A 22,085-nucleotide genomic window follows, 5' to 3' on the forward strand; every position below is an offset into this window, starting at 1 on the left:
AGTAAATATTCTTCACTAAGGTTTCATCCAGAGACGGTCGTCCCCCGATGGTTCAGACGAGGATTCAGTTTGTCTTTGCTGAGGGTTACGGTTATGTTTCATTAAAGGCAACAGAAGAAGAAAAAAAAAACACATTAGAAACAAGCTGATAATCTATAAAACAATTCACGCAAAAGACGACGGAGCTTCACGATTCTTTCTTCTGCATTTTTAAAGTCCTGCGTAAGCTGCAAGAGCGCCACCAGGAGGCAACCTTCCTGAAACCGTAGGCTGACGGCGGTGGCGGCACCGCGCAAAACGTGTTTATTGGTGGAGGTATTTAACAATGACGGAGATGTTTTTGGGCCAAAAGATGTAATATTTCTGGTCACGGTTATAAGGTCCGGACATCCCACTCTCCGGCTCCATTACCTCGGCCTTTCCCATCGCCACAACTCTCGTTCTCAAACCAGTTCGGATCGGGGACGCTGGAACTCGGGTGCTTTGTTGGGAGCCGGCAAATATTTCCTAACCTGACCCTAGCCATATGGATTTTGCTCCGCCTAGCTTCACTCACATCCATCTGGGACATCTCCCATAGAGAGTGATTTCTCCAACCAATTTTATTGTCCAGCCAATCAGGACGCAGGGCTGGAGTTTCATAGGTGTGACGTGAGACTGTTTTGATTCAGACAGCAATGGCGGCTCGCATGGAGGAAGCAAGCGTTAACATTGATGCTGCTATTTCTTCCGTGTTGTCCAATCTACCTAATATTGTTTCATTAAAAGAACATCAGAGAACGCCTCTGAAGGCTTTTGTTGGTGGAAACCATGTTTTCGCCCTTCTCCCGACCGGATTTGGCAAGTTTTGTTTTCCGGGGCGCGCCCGTGGCGGAGCGGTTAGTGGTTAGCACGAACCATGTTAGAAGGCCTTTAGTCCTCAATGCGGTCGGCCCGGGATCGACTCCGACCCGCGTCGCTTTGCCGCCTGTCTCCCCCCCCCCCCCAATCTTCCTGTCAGCTCACTGTCAATAAAACGCGTGCCACTAGAGCCGCAAACACATTTAAAAAAAAAAAGAAAAAAGTTTTGTTTTTTCCTGCGTCGCTCTCATCAGCGTCACGGGTTAGCTTCGGTGTGACTGGTTGAAATAGCACGTCGATAAAGATGACAGACAAGTGGCTTATCCAATCATATGCAAGGATTTTTGATAAGTCCAGCCTTCAATAAAGGCAATTCCTATGGAGAGGTCCCAGATGGATGAGTGGAGCTAGGCGGAGCGACATACAGCTGGCTAGGGTCAGGTTACCCATTTCCATCTGTGGAAATGTTTCATTATTTTTTACGTCAACGTTGTAGGCACTGTTAAACATTGCGAGAAAGCGAAAGACTGACGTTATTTTCGGGAGGCTGAAGGGTGGATGGAGGCATGTCCTGCAGCTTGGACATTACAAAGAAGACGGTCATGGTTAATACCATAAGAGTATAAATAATTAGTATGCTTTAATGTCAGCCCATACTGCCTGACATCAAAAAAGGAAAAAAAGTTAATGGAACGCATTTCAGCATAATGGACCGTTACGCTGAAAGTTGTCAAAGTTACGCTGAAATTAGACCGTTCGCTAATTTTTTATGAGCGTAACGGTCTAATTTCAGCATAATCAGTACGACACGGAACAAGGCCACACGGATGTTTGAGAGATACAAAGAAAAGTCAGCAAAGCGTAGCTAGAAACCTCCTAAATTAGCTAACGCTAGCTTTACTTAGCTTGACGAACCGCCCCCTTCTAGCTGCACTGAGCAACACTTCAGGGAACAAAACGACAAAAATATATCCTGATGAGGACCCCTGTACATAATTATTTGTTTTTTACCAGTTCAAGAACATTATAAATAAGTTGAGTAGTTCACTTGCTGTGTTTGTGTTTCACAGTTTCCTCATGTTGGTTTTTAATACTGGATTCGTGTTCCGACGTCACGATTCCAAGGAGTTGAACCACTTTTTGTGCTCTGGCTCTTTCTGTCAGCGGAAACACGCGATCAACAGGTGCTGGAACCACGTTGACAGTGGAAAAGGCCTAAAAGTTGTTCCCCAAAGCATCTCCACTCGTGTCTAGCTGAAAAAAAAACAGCGGCTCTTACTCCAGACTCCCGCTGGATCACAGAGGAAGCTCGATTCAAATCATAAAAAAATAAAGAGACCTGTAAATCCTCTGAACGACAGAGGAAGGACCCAATGTTGACACTTTTCTTATGCTAAACTGCTTAGACGCTACATGCATCAGTATAATGTTCGGCACACACACAATAAAAAGAAAGACATCCTGAGCAGGTTTTGCTTTAGATGCGTTTTTTTTCTACATGGATCAATAAAGATGAGTGAAGCGTAAAACGGCTTTAGCAGAACTGATCACAGTGAAGGAGACGCAGAAACGCGGGCGGCGAATTCACGCGTGACTTGAACGTGTCCCGTCATTTAGGAGTCTGCGTTTCCTCAGAGGGGACTCCGTGTTTACGCTCCCCACACGATCCCATCCATCGACTCTGACATGAACGCATTCGCTCCGCCAGCAAACGGAGGGTCGGGCGAGTTACATCTGTCTGCAGAGAACGTGCCGCGCACGGCGAGGTAGATCCGTCGTCATCCGCTGCTCAAATAAGGAATAAATCAAGAGCAGCTTGGACGGACCAACACGATCCTCAGAGGGACCCTGGAAGAGAAAAAGGGCTGAAAACTGGGCAAAAGATTTAATTTCTTAGACGGTAAGGAAAGAAAAAGCAGGACGGTTTTCCTTCAGGTCTACGGCCTTTTAGACGGGGAGCGGCTCATCTCCAGCGTTTCATTAACGCCGTAATCTCCACGTCTGACAGCCTTTTGTCTTCTTTTCTGTCGCGTCGTTTAATTTGTAAATCCAGGGAGGACTAAAACTAAAAAAAAAAAAAAAAAAAGACTGGAGAGTTCTAAGGAGCATTGCATGAAAAACCAAGCATCCATGAGAAGAAAGTAAAAAAGTGGCTGAAATGACGACTTTCTGGGTTCCTCCAGCAAACTCAGGGCAGGTGATAATTTTTTTTTTTTTTATGCTACGAGGTCTCGGGTCCTACTTACAATCCCAACAATGGACCGGGTTAACAGCATTGTTATGTGGAAGAGTGGCCTAGTCAAAGTCCAGACAGAGAATCTGACTAAGAAGGACATGGCATGTCACACTCTTCAGATACTTTTTTGCACGTTTAAAAAAAAAAAACAATCAGACCTGACCCGGTGATGGTCCGTCACATAAACTCCCCGTAAAAAAAACAAAGTTTAAGGTTTGAACCGAACACGTTAAAAGGGGGAATGAATAAATGTGTAAGGCGACCAGCACTGCAGATGATTCATTGGCTGCGTTTAGGAAGGAAGCCACCTAATGCTCCGTGAGGGAGAAGAAGAAAAAAAAAGATCTTTGTAGCTTCTTAGTCACTGATGGCAAATAATCTGCACATCCTGAGGGTGTGACCTCCTCTCTGCAGGGGGCGGCTTCTGGCAGGACAGCTAATCTATCACAGAGTTTGTTCTGTCTGGTGGCTCCATTACCCTCAAACATACCACAAGCTTGGCCTCAACACAGGGCACGAGGGGGGGGCTTTAGCGCCGTGGTCTCGCTCCCCCCCGATGTAAGGGAGAAACGCATTAGTTGCCAGAAACTGTTGCGGAGCGAGCGTGCAACCCCGACTCTGACACCGTTTGCTGTTGCGCCGCTGCTGCAGGGGACAGAGATGAATTAGCCCCAGAGGAGATGCACCTTGAAAGGGAAACTGCATGGAGGAGGAGGAGGAGGAAGGGGGGGGGGGGTTAGAGAGTGAAAAAGAAAGGAGAGAGGCAAAGAGAAGGGTGAGAGGACACAAGGAAGAAAGTAAACAGACCGAAGGAAAAAAAAGGGAAGAACACCAGGAACGATGGAGGTGAGGAAGGAAGGACACAAGGAAAGGAAGGAGGGCCACTGCAAAAACGGATCTAAAAATAAGTAAAATGTTCTTAAAGTTTGTGTATTTGTCCTTGATTTGAGCAGGTAAATAAGATTATCTTCCAATGGAATCAGTATTTTGACCCCTAAAATAAGATAATTAGACATCCTGCACTTGAAATAAGATGATTGAGATGAATTGTTCCTATTTTAAGTGCAAAAATCTTATTCCATTGGCAAATCATCTTATTTACCTGCTCAAATCAAGGACAAATACGCAAATTTTAAGAACATTTTACTTATTTATAGTTCTGCTGTTGCAGGGTGCAAATACAGTCGTATTTCCATACCTTTAATATCTATCCTGCCCCAAACAAATAGTTAAATGGTAAATGGTAAATGGCGTGTAGCCGTATAACGCTTGATCAGGTCCTACGACTCCAAAGCGCTTCACGCTACAGTCGTTCACACCCTGACGGTGGTGAGCTATGCTAGCAGCCACAGCTGCCCTGGGGCGGACTGACCACCGCCAGCAGGAAATGAGGGTGAAGTGTTTCGCCCAAGGACACAACGGCTGAGACGGTTGAAGGACGATCTCCCTAACTCTTTTCACCGTCGACCCAGTGAAATAGTAAAATAATTTTCCCTCATTTTGCCTTCCGTACGAGCCCCGGTTATTTCCTCCACACCTGAATCAAACAGCTAAGCTGCGTCTTTATGCAGTTTAAATATTTCCTGCTCTATCGCTGCGTCGCGTCAGCACCAAATCACATTAATGTCATTGCAACGTTTAGCACTGGCTTTTAACACAGTCTGAGACGTTGACTGTTTTTTATTGCATTTTACTTTCCTTTTATTACTAATTTATACATTATTTTGCTTATTGTTTTATAAGTGATCATTTGTATTTTATGATTGTGTACAGCTTGTGTGCTTTACAAATAAAATTGGTATGGTCCCACGTTTTTCTCTGGCTACGTTTACATGGACAAAAGCAATCAGAATAAAAATGCGTCACGTAAACGAGCCAATCGGAATATTGTGATCGGATTAAGCTCGATCGGAATGAAATTTTAATCCGAATGAGAGGAGGTTGTTTATGCCGATTGATAATCTGATCAATGTGCGTATAAAGTTATTCAGATGTGGCAAACTGAGCCGAGTGTTATAACAATGTGCGCTAGACGTAAATATGACGTATTTCTGAGTCATTGAGTGGTGGAAATACATCGGAAAGGAAAACTAATACAACCTTTCTGTTCAAAACATTAAAAGAGCTCAAAAAAAAAGAAAAAGAAAAAAAAAGCTCTAAATTGTTATTTATTCAGTAACGTTTCAACCTCCTGCAAGTCCAGCATAGGCGCTAGGAAGCAAACTTGTTTATCTTCACTATTTTTTGTTGTTCACCAAAGACGGAAGTGCTTCTTCTTCTGTGGTTTTCTTTTAGGTAAATTTGCTAACTGAGCATGTCAGTGTTTCTATTCTGAATAAAGCCAGGTGCACATAAACGCACATTATGGTCGGACCAATTGATCGTATGTCCATATAAACGGTACAATCCGATTCTTTATTGTTGTTTGATCCGAATACATTTAAATCCGATCGTGAAATTTTGTGCACATAAACACTGCTGCTGTTGTCCTGTGACGGACCAAGCAATACCCCGCTTCTCGCCCGATGACTGCTGGAGGCAGGCAGCAGGCCCTTGTGCATCAATATTAAATGAACTACTATAAAAACTTCCAGACTCCTATTTCGAGAGCAAATACTCCATATATTTGGTCTATTTTCAAAAAGGTAAATACAAATATGAGCTGTAAGTTACATTTATTGCAAATTTTCTATCACAGTCACCTGTTTGCCTTGAGAATTTATGGTCCAGAAAATTACTATTTGTCACCGGAGGAACGTTTATTCACGTATGTTTTTTTCTGATCCGGTGATCAAAAATAACAGCAATCTTCAATTTCTGTTTTAAAATACAATTTGTCAACTGTGCTGACAAAAAAATTATTTAGAAAAAGCTGACAATGAACACGCAAGTTAAAAATGATGTTGTTAAAACTGTCGAAGGGAGCAGCTGTAAGCCCAATTAATGCATCCAAGCATCTGTCCTTAATCTTTCTAAGATTATAAAGAAACTTCCCCAAAAAAAAAGGCCAATTAATAACATATGAGAATTCTGCGATCCACAAATCAGTCGAATTAATCAGCAGGTCTAATATTGAAAGAAATCCCCCCAATTTATTAGAAACATCAGTAGCATTACCTCATTTCTCCAGCCTTTCATGGTAAGTTTTTTGTTATTAAAGTTTATTTTTATAATTAAAACAAAAAGAAAGAAAAAAAATAAAATCAACCCAAATGGATCCCTAGGTTCGCTCTGCTTCGTTTGCCGTTTTAAACGTTTGTAGTTTTGATGTCCCTGACTTTTTCCTCCCCCCCCCTCAGACACAAAAAGGACGTTTTGTGTTGACCGGGCGTCAGTTCGTACTCCCCTTTGGGGACGTCTTTGACATCTGACGGTTTAAAACGATTGCCTTTAATCCACTCATTCGCCGCTGTCAGGAGATGTGGTTAAGTGACTGCCATGAATAAAACACACCAGCAGCACGTCTCTCCTGGGTATTCTGGTGTGAACGGTGATAGGGGCACAAGCAATAAATAAAGGTGTGTGATATAAAGTCTTCTAAAAAATTTGATGCAATCAAATAATACGCAAGATAATGGTCATTTTTTTATTTTCCACACGCATTTTAAACGAACATGTTCTCAGTGATATTACCCCATCGCTCAGACATTCGAGTTGGCCTGGGCAATAAATCAGTTTTAACGATTAATTTGAATTGGTGACTTCAGAAGATTTAATTTTGGAAAATCTATATTTTTGCCAATGCAATCTCCTGGACTTCCATGAAACTTTGCACTATATCAGTCCCGAGAGGGGAAATTGTTTTTATTAATGGGACGCGATGTTAAATAAGAAAATATATTGTCAAAAAAAACTTTTTACCCTGAGACGAGGCACTTTCATTTATTCATTTACTTATTTTTTTAAGTTGGTATGAAGTTATACGAGGGAAGTGAAGCCCGTTACATCCAGCAGTAAACATTTTGGTGTTATATCTTCATTATTTACCATGGCGGGGCCGCCATCTTGTTTTACAAGCATGTTTTAAAGCTCGTAATAAACTGCACTTCTGATTCAGGCCAGCTCCCACATGAGATTGTTGAATAGTTTTCAAAAACTATTTCAGCAATTTGTTTTTGCGAAACAAAAAAAAGGGAAGAAAATCAATTATTCGAACTCGGTAACAAATAAATAATAAAAATCTGAGATTTTATTTTTAAAAGCCATATCGGCCCAACTCTACATTCGAATTCAGAATTCCAGAATTCATCAAAACGACACACCTAATTAACAAATGCTGTACATAATGGTTAAGATGTTGAGCACAAAATGGAAATAAGATTGTGCCAAAATGGCAAAGACCTGGTATTTATTGGGACAAAGAGCTGGCCAATGGGAAAATTGACCTGAGATGAAAAGCTGCACAGGCCTCTTCACTAAATATCATTTAAGCTCATCAAGCCGCAGGGTTTCCTGTTTGGACAAGAGACCAAATCTCTGGTGTGTTACAGACGTTCAGAGACAATAACTTAGCTACAGAAACGTGCATTTTCCACAGAAGCCCCGTTTGCTCGGTGCTACAATAAATTCACCGTTGAGAAAAAAGGGGCAAAAAGGTCTGAAACTGAATGATGCAAAATAAGTCCTGCCTGTTCAGGGCCGTTGAGAGGCAAGAAAACAAATGAGCTCCTGGAAACAAAAAATGAGTGCCCAGAAAAAGTGCTGCACTTTTAAAAGCCAGAACCTGCAGGAACACAGTCGTTTATCCACGCTCTGGGTTGGTTAGTTGACTTTTTTATCCCCCATTAGGTCATCATATTTGAATATGATATAATAAAATATTAAATGTGAAAATAATAAACATTACAAAAACACAAACTGGCACAAATACCCTTAAAAAAATAAGAGAGATAAGGTGCAGCGTTATGATTATGGTATTACTGATGATATGATGGTACAGTTATTGTTAGTAAGAACTATTGGGAATCTGGGACTGTATGTTATTTTAAAATGTAAACATGTATGCATCCTGTCGGTTTGGGGGTGTTTTTCAGGTAATAGATCAGCTAATAAAGATGAAAATGTCTGGAACAGTGTGGCATCTTTAAAAAACAAGTCAGAACTCTGTGGATCACACATGTTCTGGGGTTCCATTTAAAATGAATTAAAGCAAAAAAGGCAAATCCTGATTTACGGCTGTTCTCACTGAACAAATTCATCGCAAAGTCTGGAAAAGAAAGAAGCAGGGACTCCGTTCCGAGCTGGAACACGTCGCCCCGTCAAGTTTCAAGTTTGATTCGGACCCCCCCACCCCCTCCAAACAAGCTGGAACCGACGGCAGCCGGAGACGATAAAGCGCCGCGTCTCCTGACGGCGCAACGCGGTTGTTGTTGCGCTGTTAGCGGCACTTTAACCGCGTCGCTTCGGGTCGAAAGAGTGCGACCTCCTGTCTGTCCAGCCAGCTGGCTTTGTTGTTAGCTGGGTAACCTTCGCCTGAGCGACTAGCCGGGGTAACCCGCAGGCGCACCGGAGCTGTGAACCCCCGTTTAAAAAAATAAAATAAAAACGGAATTTGACGCTTTTATCACACCATTAAACCGAAAACTTCTCATATAGTGTTTGCACTCGGTGACGGTTGCAGTTACTGGCCGTTGGCGGCCGTTTAACGGTCGAAACAATGAGGCTAAGCTAACTAGCTAGGTGACTGGCTAGCTAGCTAGCTGCGAGTCGTTAGCCTGCATGCTAACGCTAGCCTTTCATCTCCCCCCCACAGTCCAGAAATTAGGTTATAATCTGCACGTTTCCACCGCGCTGTCACGACAAAAAAACCATCCCCGCGCCGAAATAGGCCGCCGACACGTTGAGAATTACCGCAAAAGAGAAGCAAAATCTCACCTTAATTAGCGATTATATAGCCTTGTTGCCGCTGTCAATCCCGGTTTATCACCCCCCTTTTAATCCATCAGAAACAGCCGCAATTCCCATCCGACAATGTCCGCTAAAACGCCGTAATCCGCATCACTGCCCAGGCGACGGCTTCGACTCCTGCAAGCCGGGTGTTTCCCCGGTCTTATTCTCTGAGTTTTGTTTCTTGTTTATGCCCTTTAACAGAGCAGGGTGTCCCTTTCCCCTTTTTTCTTTGTTCTGTAATCCAGTAAAATTGAAACTCATTCGTCTCCTGCTAATCCCAGCCCAGCGCAACAGCAGCATCCATTGGCTGCGATTTACATACAGGATTAACGGGGCAACCTCTGGACGCGAGCAGGGGAAACATGCACATGGGGAGTGAAAATATTCACAGTGAAGGTGTGTGTGTTTTATTACGACTATTTAAATCCCTGTCATAAACTGAGTTCTGCTTTAATAAACCCCTGGTCTGACAGGGGCGGGTCCAGTCTGGGGGGGGGGGGGGGGGGGGGGGGGGGGGGAGTCTGTAAGTGAGTTTTCTCAGATAAAAAAATTTATAAAAAATAAAAGATAGCAATATATATATATATATATATATATATATATATATATATATATATATATATATATATATATATATATATATATATATGTCATTGCACTGTCACAAGTACAAGCAACAAAAAGTGGTTTTGCATCTATCCAGAAGTGCTATACAGGATATAAATATTTATTTACAAGTGTATGTACAAGCAAAAAGTAATAGTAAGGGACTATAAAATGTTATGTATAAATATAAATATAAATATGGGAGCTATATGCACAGATTATACAGAATATACAGGAACGTTAGGAAAAAGGGTTATATATGTATTAGCGGGTTTATAATACAAGATAAATAATGGATGATAAGATTTTTAGATTATATACAGATTTTATACAAATTGTGTATGTGTGAGGGGAACAGTGGTATGTGTGTGTGAGGACAGTTTATATGTTATTATTGTATATATATATATATATATATATATATATATATATATATATATATATATATATATATATATATATATATATATATATATATATATATATATATATATATATAGTTATGTAGTTATAGATATCTATATATTTTGATTATGTTTTTTTCTGATCCGGTGATCAAAAATAAAAAAGTACTTCTTCGATTTCTGTTTTAAAATACAATTTGTCAACTGTGCTAAAAAATTAAATGAGGAAAAATTTAGGATTAATTTTCTTTTCACATTTAATTTTCTTAAACCTATAATCACACAGATTATTATTATTTTTTGCTTCCTGTTTATCACTTGTTCCCTACTTAAAAAGAAAAAGGCAATTATTTGATCCACTTAAAAATCTTTTACAGTTTTTTAAAGTAATTTTGCAAATCAGCATTTGTTTTTATTAATCTTTACACAAAATTAGTAAATTATATCTAGCAATGTGTCTACATTACATGAAAGGTCAAAATAGTTGATCAAGGCTATTCTTTTTATTCAATTATATTATATTATATTATATGACTTTATTATACTAAATGTGAATAATCGACTTTATTCCCTCCTTTTTGTTTAAAAAAACCCAAACTTTTATTTCAAGCATTTCAAGCTGGGAAACACGCTTATAAAGCCTGCCCTGGTAAACAATGAAAATATAACTAAATGGTTGCTGCTAGTGGTTTTACACAATGAACAGGCTTCAATTGTGTAACTTCAAACTAACTTAAAAAAAAGAAGTAAATGAATAAAATAAAATGTCTCGTCTTACAGTTAAAGAAAGTTTCCTCTTTAAAATATATTTTTACAAACAAATATTAAACATGCTGTTCTCTTCATGGACACCCAATGAGTGCAACTGCAAAAACAAATCCAGATTTTTCAAAAGTTGAATGTTAATAAATTGTAGATTCGAATTAATTGATTAAAAAAGGGGAAAAATGTGGATTTTTGTCTTGTTCTTGGACAGAGGTTAATTTTGTATAGCAGATGTGCATCTGCCTCCTTACATTTCTCACTTTTTCCTACGTTGCTGTTTGATAATGTCATAATTTCTCCTGTCAGGAGGCACAGGAGCAGATTATCCTGAATGTGAGACTGGTTTCTTATGTTTCCCAGGAAAGGACAACGATCTGCTATGTGTGCCTTGTGCAGAAGCAGGGATTTCCTTTTTTTATTTTAATTTTTAATTTTTTTTTTATTATATATATAAAAAAAGAAGAAGCAGGGATTTTCTGCTGGTCTGCTGTGGTCTTTGGTCTCTTTTGGGAAGCAGCTAAGCATTCATAGCTGCAGCAATGACAGCGTGCCAATAGACGCACCATATCCTGGACATAAAGCTGAATTTTCAAGGTTAACTTTACATCAAATTATCATTTTTACTCAACAATAGCAGCTTTTTGCACCGTTACACATATAGTTTTGGATTTTCAGGCTTGTTGGAGATGGAGAGGATGCAGGTGTGGGGTGAGTATTTACAGGGATTGAGGATGAGGAAGATGTTTTTTTTTTTTTGTTTTTTTGTTTGTTCCAGAAGAAATGAGAAGATGACGGTGGAGAAGGTGAACGTTTGGAGGACGGACTGGCAGGTGAGTAATGGACGGTATGAGGAGAGGTCCAGGCAGTAGATCCGTGCTTTTTTTTTTTTGTTTGTCTGCTGTAAAATTATAATCTTAAACATCACGTTTTAATTAGCTCTAGTCATAAAATCGTTATAATTAACAGAAATAAAGACCTGAAAAAATCTGTGTGTAAATATTCTATATAATGTGTTTCACTTAGTGAATTAAGTTAATATGAAGCTCTAATTTATTGAATAAGACTGTATATCTTTATATCGGTATTAATCTTTGATAAGCTCCAAGTGTTTGATCCTGAAAGCCATCATGACTGTTCTACTACTATTGATGATAGGATAAGTTAAGATGAATTAGATAGGACTAAGAAATCAGTTGTTTCCACTGATAAGTTCAATTAAATTTTATTTATATAATGCCATTTCATGATACATGAAATGCTGAAATCGCAAGGCACTTTCCAAAGACAAATTCAGATGAATAAGTTAAAGTTAAATCCAATCAGCCATAAAAACTGTAATTCTAAATAAAGGGTTTCTCTACAATCTCGTTGCAGTCTGAATATATTAGGAGCTACTAACACTAATACACTTCGCCTCTGGTTAGATTGCATGATGGGATAGCAATGGAGTTATGCAGAGGAGCGTCAACACGGATCTGGCTTTTAATGCGAGGTAAGGTTTACAGGAAGAAATGTGGATCATGGATTAAATTTACTTTTGTGGGTTTTTGTCCATCAACAGAGCACAAAATCCCTCATGAGTCTTTTTTTTTCTTCACATTTTCCATACGGCATTTAATACTGGAATGTTTCCTTTGCCTGCTATTTCTTTTTGTTGTTGTGTTTTTTCCAAAAATTAAAGCAAATTATGTATTTAATGTAGCTAATTTACCCAATCCACCCTCCAGTTTAACACAGAGATAAGAGCAGGCATTTGCCAAGGCCAACAAATTAAAAGTGATGTCTGGATGCTTGAAATATAAAATAAACAGCCGGTGTCTGGCTATTTTAACCTAACCGTCTGGAAAGATTTTGCTTTGCTTTTTTTTTTAGCCCCGTGATATTATTGATGACTTTAAGGTTTGGTTAAATTACCTGGAGCACAGGTTTAGTTTAGCAGGAAGTTTTTTTTGCTCATGGAAACAGATAAATGACTATATATTATGTCAGTAGTATAAAATAAGCAGACACAAAAAAGACAACAACACACCACACACTGTTAAAATTTACTGACTCCGTCTCCAAAACCGTTGCTGCAATAATCCAAAGGGTCCCTCCAAGCTGGGAAGGTGGCGTACAATAACATCCAGAGGAAACTTTACATCGCCGTGCACGAGTTCGGGCTAAACTTCTTCTTTCCACGCCTCCTGCAGCCCGCGAAACAAAACCACCGGTTCAGATGAAACACGAATGGATCAATATCTGGAAGACTTTTAAAACTTAAAGGCTTAAAACTTTCCTTTGTGACAAAGCTTCTAGTTAGAGTGGCTCATTTTACCCTGAGCTATCTCTATAGTTATGCTGCTATAGGCTTAGGCTGCTGGAGGACATCAGGGTCTATTTCTCTCACTCTGCTGAGTTCTCCTACTGCTCTCCACTTTGAATTGTTTGTTGTCATTTCAGCTTTTAACTTTTTGTTCACTGTCATTTTTCTCTTCATAGAAGGTACACCTGGTCTGGGGTTCTGTCAGCTGTGACATCATCAGGGGAGGCAGATCATCCTCTATTACCATCTAACATAGAAAGTACTCCTGGGTCAATGTGAGCTTCTGCGCTTTCTGTGTCTCTGCTCTGTCTTCTCTAAGCCCCAGTGGGTGGAGGCAGATGAGCGTTCACACTGAGCCTGGTTCTGGTTCTGCTGGAGGTTCTCCTCCCTGTTAAAGGGGAGTTTTCCTCTCCACTGTCGCTTCATGCATGCTCAGTATGAGGGATTGCTGCAAAGCCATCAACAATGCAGACGACTGTCCACTGTGGCTCTACGCTCTTTCAGGAGGAGTGAATGCTGCTTGGAGAGACTTGATGCAACCTGCTGGGTTTCCTTAGAGAGGAAACTTTCTCACCAACCTGGAGGATCTGATGGAATCTGACTTTTGAAAAAGCCTTGAGATGATGTGTTTTGTGATTTGGCGCTATATAAATAAAATTTATTTGAATAGGTGCAGCGGGCTAGGTCTGCATCTCTGATACAGGGAACCTGGGTTTGAATCCCGGGTTGCATCAGGAGGGGCGTCTGGCGTAAGAACTCCACCTAGTCTGTGTGCAGGTTAACTTGTACATATTGGCAGGGGTCAAAAAGCTCCACAGGTCCGTTTCTAATTCAGCAGGAAATGGGCTCAGCGTGGCTGCAATCTCCCACCAGACATGGTGAATCACGACCGACACATGGGTGGCGTCTGTATGCTGAAGTAAATTAAGTACTGGCACTTATACAGAGTGTTTGGAGAAAGGACGACTGATGATGAAGTTGTCCTCTGAAGATTCTCCAGGATAATTATCAAACCGTCTTCTGTCCGAACAGGTTTGATCTGAACGCCATGGACTCAGAAGAATCCTTAGCAACCACCTGAAGATGATAGAGTCACCTTTATTCTGTTTTATCCTTTTTTTTTCTCCTCACAGTAAAATGTTTCAGATCATTAACCAAACATTATTAACAGAGATAACATGACTTTAATCTGAAAGCTGGCTATCCAACCCAACCTGGGCCTACATGTAAAAGTGATTCCCCGTAATAACAGGTTTGATACAACCACCAGGTTATCAGTCCTTTACTCCGCCATGTAGGGATATGGCCCCGCTCTTCTTTGCTGAATTGCTTTAATTTAGCCACATCGGGTGGTTTTAGAGCAGGAACGCATCTCAAATGGGGTTAAAGTCTAGACTTTGACTGGGCCGCTCCAGAACGTTCAGAGGTGGACTTGCTGGTGTGCTTTGGACGATTATTCTGTGTGTGTGCATTTAGGAAAGGTCGCAAACTGATGGTCTGATTTTCTTCGAGGGAGCAGAAATTTTATGTCCAGGTCCTGAATTTTAACATCAAACTGCTTCCCACACTGCAAAAATGAATCTAAAAACAAGTAAAATGTTCTTAAAATTAATGTTTTTGTCCTAGATTTGAGCAGGCAAATAATCTTATCTGCCAATGGAATGAGTATTTTGACCCCTAAAATAAGATAATTAGACATCCTGCACTTGAAATAAGATGATGGAGATGAGTTGTTCCTATTTTAAGTGCAAAAATCTTATTCCATTGTCAGATGCCTTTATGTACCTGCTCAAATCAATGACAGATACACTCATTTTAAAAAAAACATTACTTATTTTTAGTTCAGCTTTTGCAGTGCAGACCTTGTTTGACTGCCAGCAAGCTGTTCTTTCTCAGAGAAGCTGTGGTGGGAAGATGTAGGAGGGCGCACATCTACACAAATCTCACTGTTTGTCTCATCAGTTCAAAAGAATATGTCTCCAAAAATCTTTGGGATCATCAAAATGTTTTTTGTTTATTTTTGTTTTGTCTGATGTTAGGCGGGTCTTGGTGTTGTTTGATCCGCCGTGGTTCAGGGCTTTAAGTTTCCTTGTCAGTGCTGAATCATAAACTGTGGCCTTAAACAAGGAAATGTAACTGTTCTGGGATCTTTTGTGACCTCCTGAGTAAGTCGTCACACTGCAAAAATGGAACTAAAAATAAGTCATATTTTCTTAAAATGAGTGTATTTGTCCTTGAATTGAGCAGGTAAATAAGATGATCTGCCAATGGAATAAAACTTTTGCACTTAAAATAGGAACAATTCATCTTCATCATCTAATTTCAAGTGCAGGATGTCTAATTATCTTATTTTTGGGGTCAAAATACTCATTCCATTGGCAGATAATCTTATCGACCTGCTCAAATCAAGGACCAAAACACAAATTTTAAGAACATTTTACTTATTTTTAGATCCTTTTTGGCAGTGCAGTACGTTTGGGAGTTATTTTGTCAGGCTGCTCGCTCCTGATGTTCATTAAGACCTGCTTCCTGTTGTCAGACAGGTTCTTTTCTAATCTGACTTTAATCTCAGAATTCTGACTTTTTTTGTCAGAATTCTGACTTTTTTCAGAATCAGAAATACTTTAATAATCCCAGGGGGAAATTACTTTTGTTACATGCTCCAGAATACACACATTGTTATATATATATATATATATATACATATATATTTACACAGATCACAATAGTCAGAATTTCAGAATTCTGACTTTTTTCTCAGAATTTTAAAGTCAAAATTCTGACTTTAATTTCAGAATTCTGACTTTCTTTGTCAGAATTCTGACTGTTTTCAGAATTATGAGAAAAAAGTCAGTATTCTGAGAATAAAGTCAAAATTGAATAGACTTTTAATGCCTTTTTTTCCATTTTCTATTTGTTTTTTGAATGGCCCTAATCCTCTTCCGTAGAAAAGGCATTTACTGCGATCAAACATTCTTCCTTTCATATTAAGACACATGGTTACTTCTGGTGAATCAGTTTATTTAGCTCAGAGTGATTTCTTGGTCGGTTTCTGCACTTTTTTTTGTGTATGACTGATTTAAAAAAAAAAAAAAAAAAAGAGGATAAGCTGCAAACTCTGTTCTGCAAATGTTCGGGCCACTCTTGGTTCATTTATAGGGATGCTATAAAAGGAAGTCTAAAATTCATCAAATGCATACAATCTGCCTACAGTCATGAGGGGATTAAAGAAAGAAAACGTTCTCTCTGCTGCTTGTGTGCGCGGCAGCGGGAGCTTCAACTTCAGGGGAACGGGTTCCCGACGCCGGTTCTCGTCGGGATTGAGTCAAGACAGCACAAGAATGTCATAGTTCGGGTGTTGCTCGGAGCAGCACGGAGGATTATTAGAAAGCAGAATGTGAAAGTAACAGCAATAAATAAAAGAAAGAAAGACAGTGAGAGTCAGTCCGTCAGCTCTTGGTGTTGTCGTCCATCAGAACGGGGGTTTCCCGCAGCTTCCTGACTAATGCGGCGCATCCAGAGCTGCCAGACTCTGAGCTCCCAGCAGTTCCTTCTACTCATAATATCTCTTCATGTCCCATACTTTATAGTACTTTAAGTGATCTTCGTGATTGGCTATTTAGGTGCATTCAGCGACAACATATAAATTCACTGTTTTGGTATTCGTCGACTGTAAACCGAAATGTCTTTCAGGCGCCCGTCCGCAGACGTTCTCGCTCGAGCGTCGTCCGAAGGTCCCCGAAATAGTCGGGGTTCGCGGCCAAGAGTTGCCGCCTCGTCTCTGCCGCCGCCATCAGTGTCGCTCCTGAAAAGCAGGTGGAAGCGGAGCAGGTTAGGACAGCCATCTAAATACGTTTAGCAAAATCTGCTGTTGTTACTGTGTAGAGCAGGGGTGTCAAACTGATTTTGGTTTAGGGGCCGCATACAGCTTAATCTGATCTCAAGAGGGCCACACGAGTAAACTTATTGCAAGATTAAAATGAACTAATAAATGTGGACTTGTTGATTTTTGTATTAAATGAATTTCACTTTTACACAATATATTATGAATAACCTCAGCGTTTTTAAGAAAAGTATGTGCAATTTCAACAATACTTTTACTCAGTTAAACATTTACTTGTGGATTATGCATAAGAACTGATCACACTGATTATACAATGTTGAAAAACATTTATTCACATTTTTTGGAACTTAAAAACACTGTCCTGCATGACAAAATGCATCAAACAGATAAAAATTAAGAAATTATTTAAAATCAATTTTCCACATCTGAAGCTCAGTGCTACCATCTGCTGATTAAAACACAGCGCCCCTCATGGACAATATAGGAACTGCAGATTTTCAATTAAACTAAGTACATTACATGTTTTTTTCAATAATTATTTTCATCATTCTCTTCCTTTTATCTCCTCTTTCTTTAACCTTTTCTTTTGATCTTATTGTTCTTCCTTTCCTCTCCTACTTTCCCATTGTACTGTCCATATCATTTGAGATATTCCCCGCATGAATCATAATAAAACTATTCACATTCATAAATCAAGCGGAGCACTATGGCAAAAGCAGTACTGCTCCACTTGTGAAAGTCAAATCTGATGAGCTCTTTTTGGCATTAAGACAACAATTCTTATTGCCACATTGCCAGACAGGACACTGAAAAAAAATAAAAGATTTTTTTTTTTTTTTTAATAATGATAATGCATTTAGCCACCGGGCCGGACTAAATTTTTCGGCGGGCCGGAACCGGCTCACGGGCCGTATGTTTGACACCCCTGGTGTAGAGGCTTAAAACAAAAACATTTCAGTGGAGAAAACAACAACAACCTCTTGAGTGCCGTCTGATTCCTGGTGATGGATTCCATTCGCCGAATTTGCACCGAGAACCTGCAGAAGACAGAAACGGTAAACGACTGCTAAACGAGCATTTACTCACACGCTGTCCTCTAAAACAGCACGATTATTAACCTACGCCTTAACTACCTGACTTATGATCAGACTGATCTGTCTAGAAAGCAGTGTTGTTTTTGACAGCCATCTTAGTTTTAGTCTTCAGGACGAAAATTATTGTTAGTTTTAGTCACATTTTAGTCATTACTAAACAAAATAGTCTTAGTCCAGTTTAGTCGACTAAAATTCCAAAAAGGTTTTAGTCTAGTTTTAGTCTTGTGTTGCAATTCATAAAGAAACAGTTAACCTCAACAATTTTGAATAATAACCAGATTCCTTACCAGACTGAAAGCTTTTTTTTTTTTTACAATTAAATAACGTAAACAAGTGATATAAACAAGTGTGCTTCTGTGCTGTTTTTGTCTCTCTTGTTGTGTCTCTGTTCTGTCTTCTCTAACATAGAAAGTACTCCTGGTTCAATGTGTGCTTCTGTGCTTTCTGTGTCTCTGCTCTGTCTTCTCTAACATAGAAAGTACTCCTGGATCAATGTGAGCTTCTGTGCTTTCTGTGTCTCTGCTCTGTCTTCTCTAACATAGAAAGTACTCCTGGATCAATGTGAGCTTCTGTGCTTTCTGTGTCTCTGCTCTGTCTTCTCTAAGCCCCAGTGGGTGGAGGCAGATGAGCGTTCACACTGAGCCTGGTTCTGGTTCTGCTGGAGGTTTTCCTCCCTGTTAAAGGGGAGTTTTCCTCTCCACTGTCACTTCATGCATGCTCAGTATGAGGGATTGCTGCAAAGCCATCAACAATGCAGACGACTGTCCACTGTGGCTCTACGCTCTTTCAGGAGGAGTGAATGCTGCTTGGAGAGACTTGATGCAACCTGCTGGGTTTCCTTAGAGAGGAAACTTTCTCACCAATTTTTATAATCTGATTGAATTTTACTTTGGAAAGAGCCTTGAGATGACATGTTTCATGAATTGGAACTATATAAATAAAATTTAATTGAATTTTAGGTGGACCTAGAAGGGCGGGCTTCCGTTTATACTACATGAGCTTTAACGTGACGTAAGTGTGTGTTTCCCCTTGGAATTCCAATTGTAATAAATATATGTATATTTCAAGTGTTTTGTCTCTGATAATTGTTTTCTTCCTTCGCTGCCAAATCTACGCACCGGGCGACCTCGTCAAACAAACACATGGATGTCTGGCTAGTCATTCTCCGCCAGTATTCATTTTCTAATCCCCTTCACCTGGCTTTTGTCTGGATGTCTGCGCATGGCCTGGACAAGGTTGTCGACTTGCTGGTTGTGCTCCAGGGCATTCCTCAGGGCGTCCTCGGTACTGAGCAGCCGCTGGCGCAGGCGGCTCACCTCCGAGTCCAGAGCTGAGGGGTCGAGCATGGAGTAGCGCCGGTGGTCGGGGGAGGACCGCTCCCGGCCCTGAAAGGCAGACGCAGATACAGACAAGGGAGGCGGCCCGTCAATACAGCCTGCATGTACAAGACTTATTTTAACTCTAGGATGAAGAGCGCCAAAGATTACCGGGAGCCTAAGTCCAAGAATCACAGGGAATTTCTGTTTGATAGTTACAATTAAATATGTCTAAACTATTTTAGATATTCCGTCTTTTAGTCTGCATCAAGTGTAACACGTCATAGGAGACACTGACTGAAAGAAACAAATGATGTTAATTAGGAGCTAGGTCCTGTCCTCTCACAAGGAAAGTTGTGGCCATTCACACAGAGCCTGGTTCTTACGGAGGCCGAGTACGGAGGACCAATCCTGCCATAATTTAGGATACATACAGAAATCAATCAATCAATCAAAGTTTATTTATATAGCACTTTTCAGCAGTCCATATGTGCACAAAGTGCTTTATGAGCTAAAAATACACACGAAAAGACGCTGAGACAAAATAGATAAAATATTAAAAATTTATAGGAATAACAAGATGAAAAGAGATAAACACTAAAAAAAGTGCATAAGAGCACAATTCAGAAGAGTTTTAAGAGCTATATAGAAAATAAAACCATGACTCAATAACTCAATAAAATAGATACAGGGCCAAAAAGTAGCTGAAAATACTAGATAGTGTGCCATAAAATGTAACAAAAAACAAATAGAAGACATTCATACAATAATCAATTAATCAGCTACCAATATATATTTATATTTCAACCGTATTTTATCTCTTTGCTTTAATGCACATTGTTTATATAAACCACTCATTTCCAGCAATACGTTTTTCTTAAACTCTTTATTTATTCCATGTATTTATTATAATTTATCACACTCCCCCTAATGCTCTGAAGCATTTCCGTTATGTGCTGCTGGTTTGCAGCCTTTCTTAACCTGCAGTTGTTTTTGCAACTTGCCTCATTTTGCCTTTACACATGTTTTGTGTGTTTGTGTATCAGCAGCATTTGTGTTTGCAGCATGTTTGCACTTTGTGTGTCTAATTTCTGTGATTGCAACATTTCTCTGTACTACATTCTCCCATTGCATGTGTTTTGTGTTAACCTGTTTTTTATGTATTTGCAGTGCGTTTGCACCTCTCGGCTACCGTATGTTCTGTGTCTGCTGGAGGTTCTCCTCCCTGTTAAAGGGGAGTTTTCCTCTCCACTGTCGCTTCATGCATGCTCAGTATGAGGGATTGCTGCAAAGCCATCAACAATGCAGATGACTCTCCCTGTAGCTCCATGCTCATCCAGGAGGAATAAATGCTGGAAGTTATTGACTCGAGGGATACAAACAATTAACTCGACTTATGATTAATTTTCGATAAATAGTTTATTAAGTTTAGGAGTTTAAAGTTTTGTTTCGTCTAATTACAAGCCTTCTTTCAGAGCTGTAGTATGGCAGTGTAATGTGGAGCCAGACCACAGCAGTTGTAGGAGAAAAAACAATCATGGCGGAGATAAAGTGAAGCGGTCCAACTAGAGTCTGGTGTGGGATTATTTTGCAATATTTCAATGACGACAAAGACGCAAAAAAATTGAATAAAAACACTCAACTAGCTCCTTAAATTACCACCTAAATTTCTCCCATTACCATTCAGGCTGCATGCATTAGCGGCATTACGCAAAAAATTGTAACACGACAGAAAAAGACGGCAAATGATTCCAAAAACACGGCTGATGAGGATTTTAAGTGTTTCGCATATTTTATTCTGTTCATCTTATTTGCTTCCAGTCAGTAACCTATTTTGTAATATTTTATAAATATATTTAAGCAATGTGTGAGGGAACCACAATTTGTTGCTTATTCAGTCAGCGTTTAACACATGTGGCACAACAAGTTGTTGAAATATAACAATGTGTCTCTTTTTAAATTCAGCATATTGTAAACAAAACAAAAAAACAACAACAGCCTTTCAGGTTAAGTAAAGACCGAGGAAGCCGGGTTTTTTAAGAAAATGGCTGCTTATTAATCATTAATGAATTGATAAGATCAATCAACTTTAGATCAACTCATTAAACAATAAATTGCATCTCTTCTAACCAATCTGTTTGGATGATTTGATAGAACTAAGCTTGTAAAGTGCTTTGGGACAACGTGTGTTGTGAATGAACTTAGGGCCACAGAGCCCTAAATGTGTCAATAATTTAGTTTTGACGTTAAACCCTAAAGTCGTCCTTCCTTCTCACCAGCAGAAGCAGTTTTTCTCTCAGGGTTTTTATGTCATCCTGAAGTTTCTGCTCCTTGACCTTCCATTCAGCCTTGTGCACCTCTCGGCTCAGGTCTTTCTCCATATCCCGAGAGTGACGGTGCGACTCCAGGAGCAACACCCTCAGTTCATTCAGACTCCTGGAATAAAAAGAAAAAGAATAGTACAACTTTGAGTGAGACAGACACCCCGTCTACTTTTAAGACTAACCTTAAAACTTTCCTTTTTGACAAAGCTTCTAGTTAGAGTGGCTCATGTTACCCTGAGCTACCTCTATAGTTATGCTGCTATAGGCTTAGGCTGCTGGAGGACATCAGGGTCTATTTCTCTCACTCTGCTGAGTTCTCCTACTGCTCTCCAATCTGCATTGTTTGTTGTTATTTCAGCTTTTAACTTTTTGTTCTCTGTCATGTTTCTCTTCACACTTTGTTGAAACAGTTCAACAAAGGGTAAAAAAGGATGGCTAATGATAAATATGCGTTTTTAAAAT

The 22,085-nt window shown here is 39.8% G+C and overlaps 2 protein-coding genes and 1 long non-coding RNA gene across 9 annotated transcripts in view; 1 reads left to right on the forward strand and 2 right to left on the reverse strand.

Moving 5' to 3' along the window:
* gtf2ird1 (GTF2I repeat domain containing 1) overlaps positions 1-9,350 on the reverse strand; it is a 49,221-nt gene extending 39,871 nt beyond the window's left edge. The window contains exon 1 of one of the 3 annotated variants that reach the window (XM_036142778.1): positions 8,951-9,347. The gene's annotated coding sequence lies outside the window, so the exon portion shown is untranslated. Of the gene's footprint in view, positions 1-8,950 lie in introns of all 3 variants that reach the window. The other 2 variants (XM_036142777.1, XM_036142779.1) reach the window with 2 other exon arrangements.
* A 1,438-nt stretch (positions 9,351-10,788) lies between these two features.
* Positions 10,789-13,054, forward strand: LOC118564448. The gene is made up of 3 exons (XR_004931855.1): positions 10,789-11,334; positions 11,416-11,570; positions 12,165-13,054. It is a non-coding gene; the product is annotated as an uncharacterized LOC118564448 (long non-coding RNA).
* Positions 13,055-16,045: 2,991 nt separating this feature from the next.
* clip2 (CAP-GLY domain containing linker protein 2) overlaps positions 16,046-22,085 on the reverse strand; it is a 58,907-nt gene continuing 52,867 nt past the window's right edge. For all 5 annotated transcript variants that reach the window (XM_036142782.1, XM_036142783.1, XM_036142780.1 and 2 more), the window contains 4 exons: positions 21,576-21,735; positions 19,180-19,368; positions 17,867-17,926; positions 16,046-16,850 (listed from right to left, as the gene is read on the reverse strand). In XM_036142782.1, coding sequence (XP_035998675.1) covers positions 16,839-16,850; positions 17,867-17,926; positions 19,180-19,368; positions 21,576-21,735 — 421 coding nt within the window. In that variant the 3' untranslated portion in view covers positions 16,046-16,838. The remainder of the gene's footprint in view (positions 16,851-17,866; positions 17,927-19,179; positions 19,369-21,575; positions 21,736-22,085) is intronic.

Source organism: Fundulus heteroclitus, chromosome 11 (assembly GCF_011125445.2).
Source record: "Fundulus heteroclitus isolate FHET01 chromosome 11, MU-UCD_Fhet_4.1, whole genome shotgun sequence".
Taxonomy (NCBI): Eukaryota; Metazoa; Chordata; class Actinopteri; order Cyprinodontiformes; family Fundulidae; genus Fundulus; species Fundulus heteroclitus.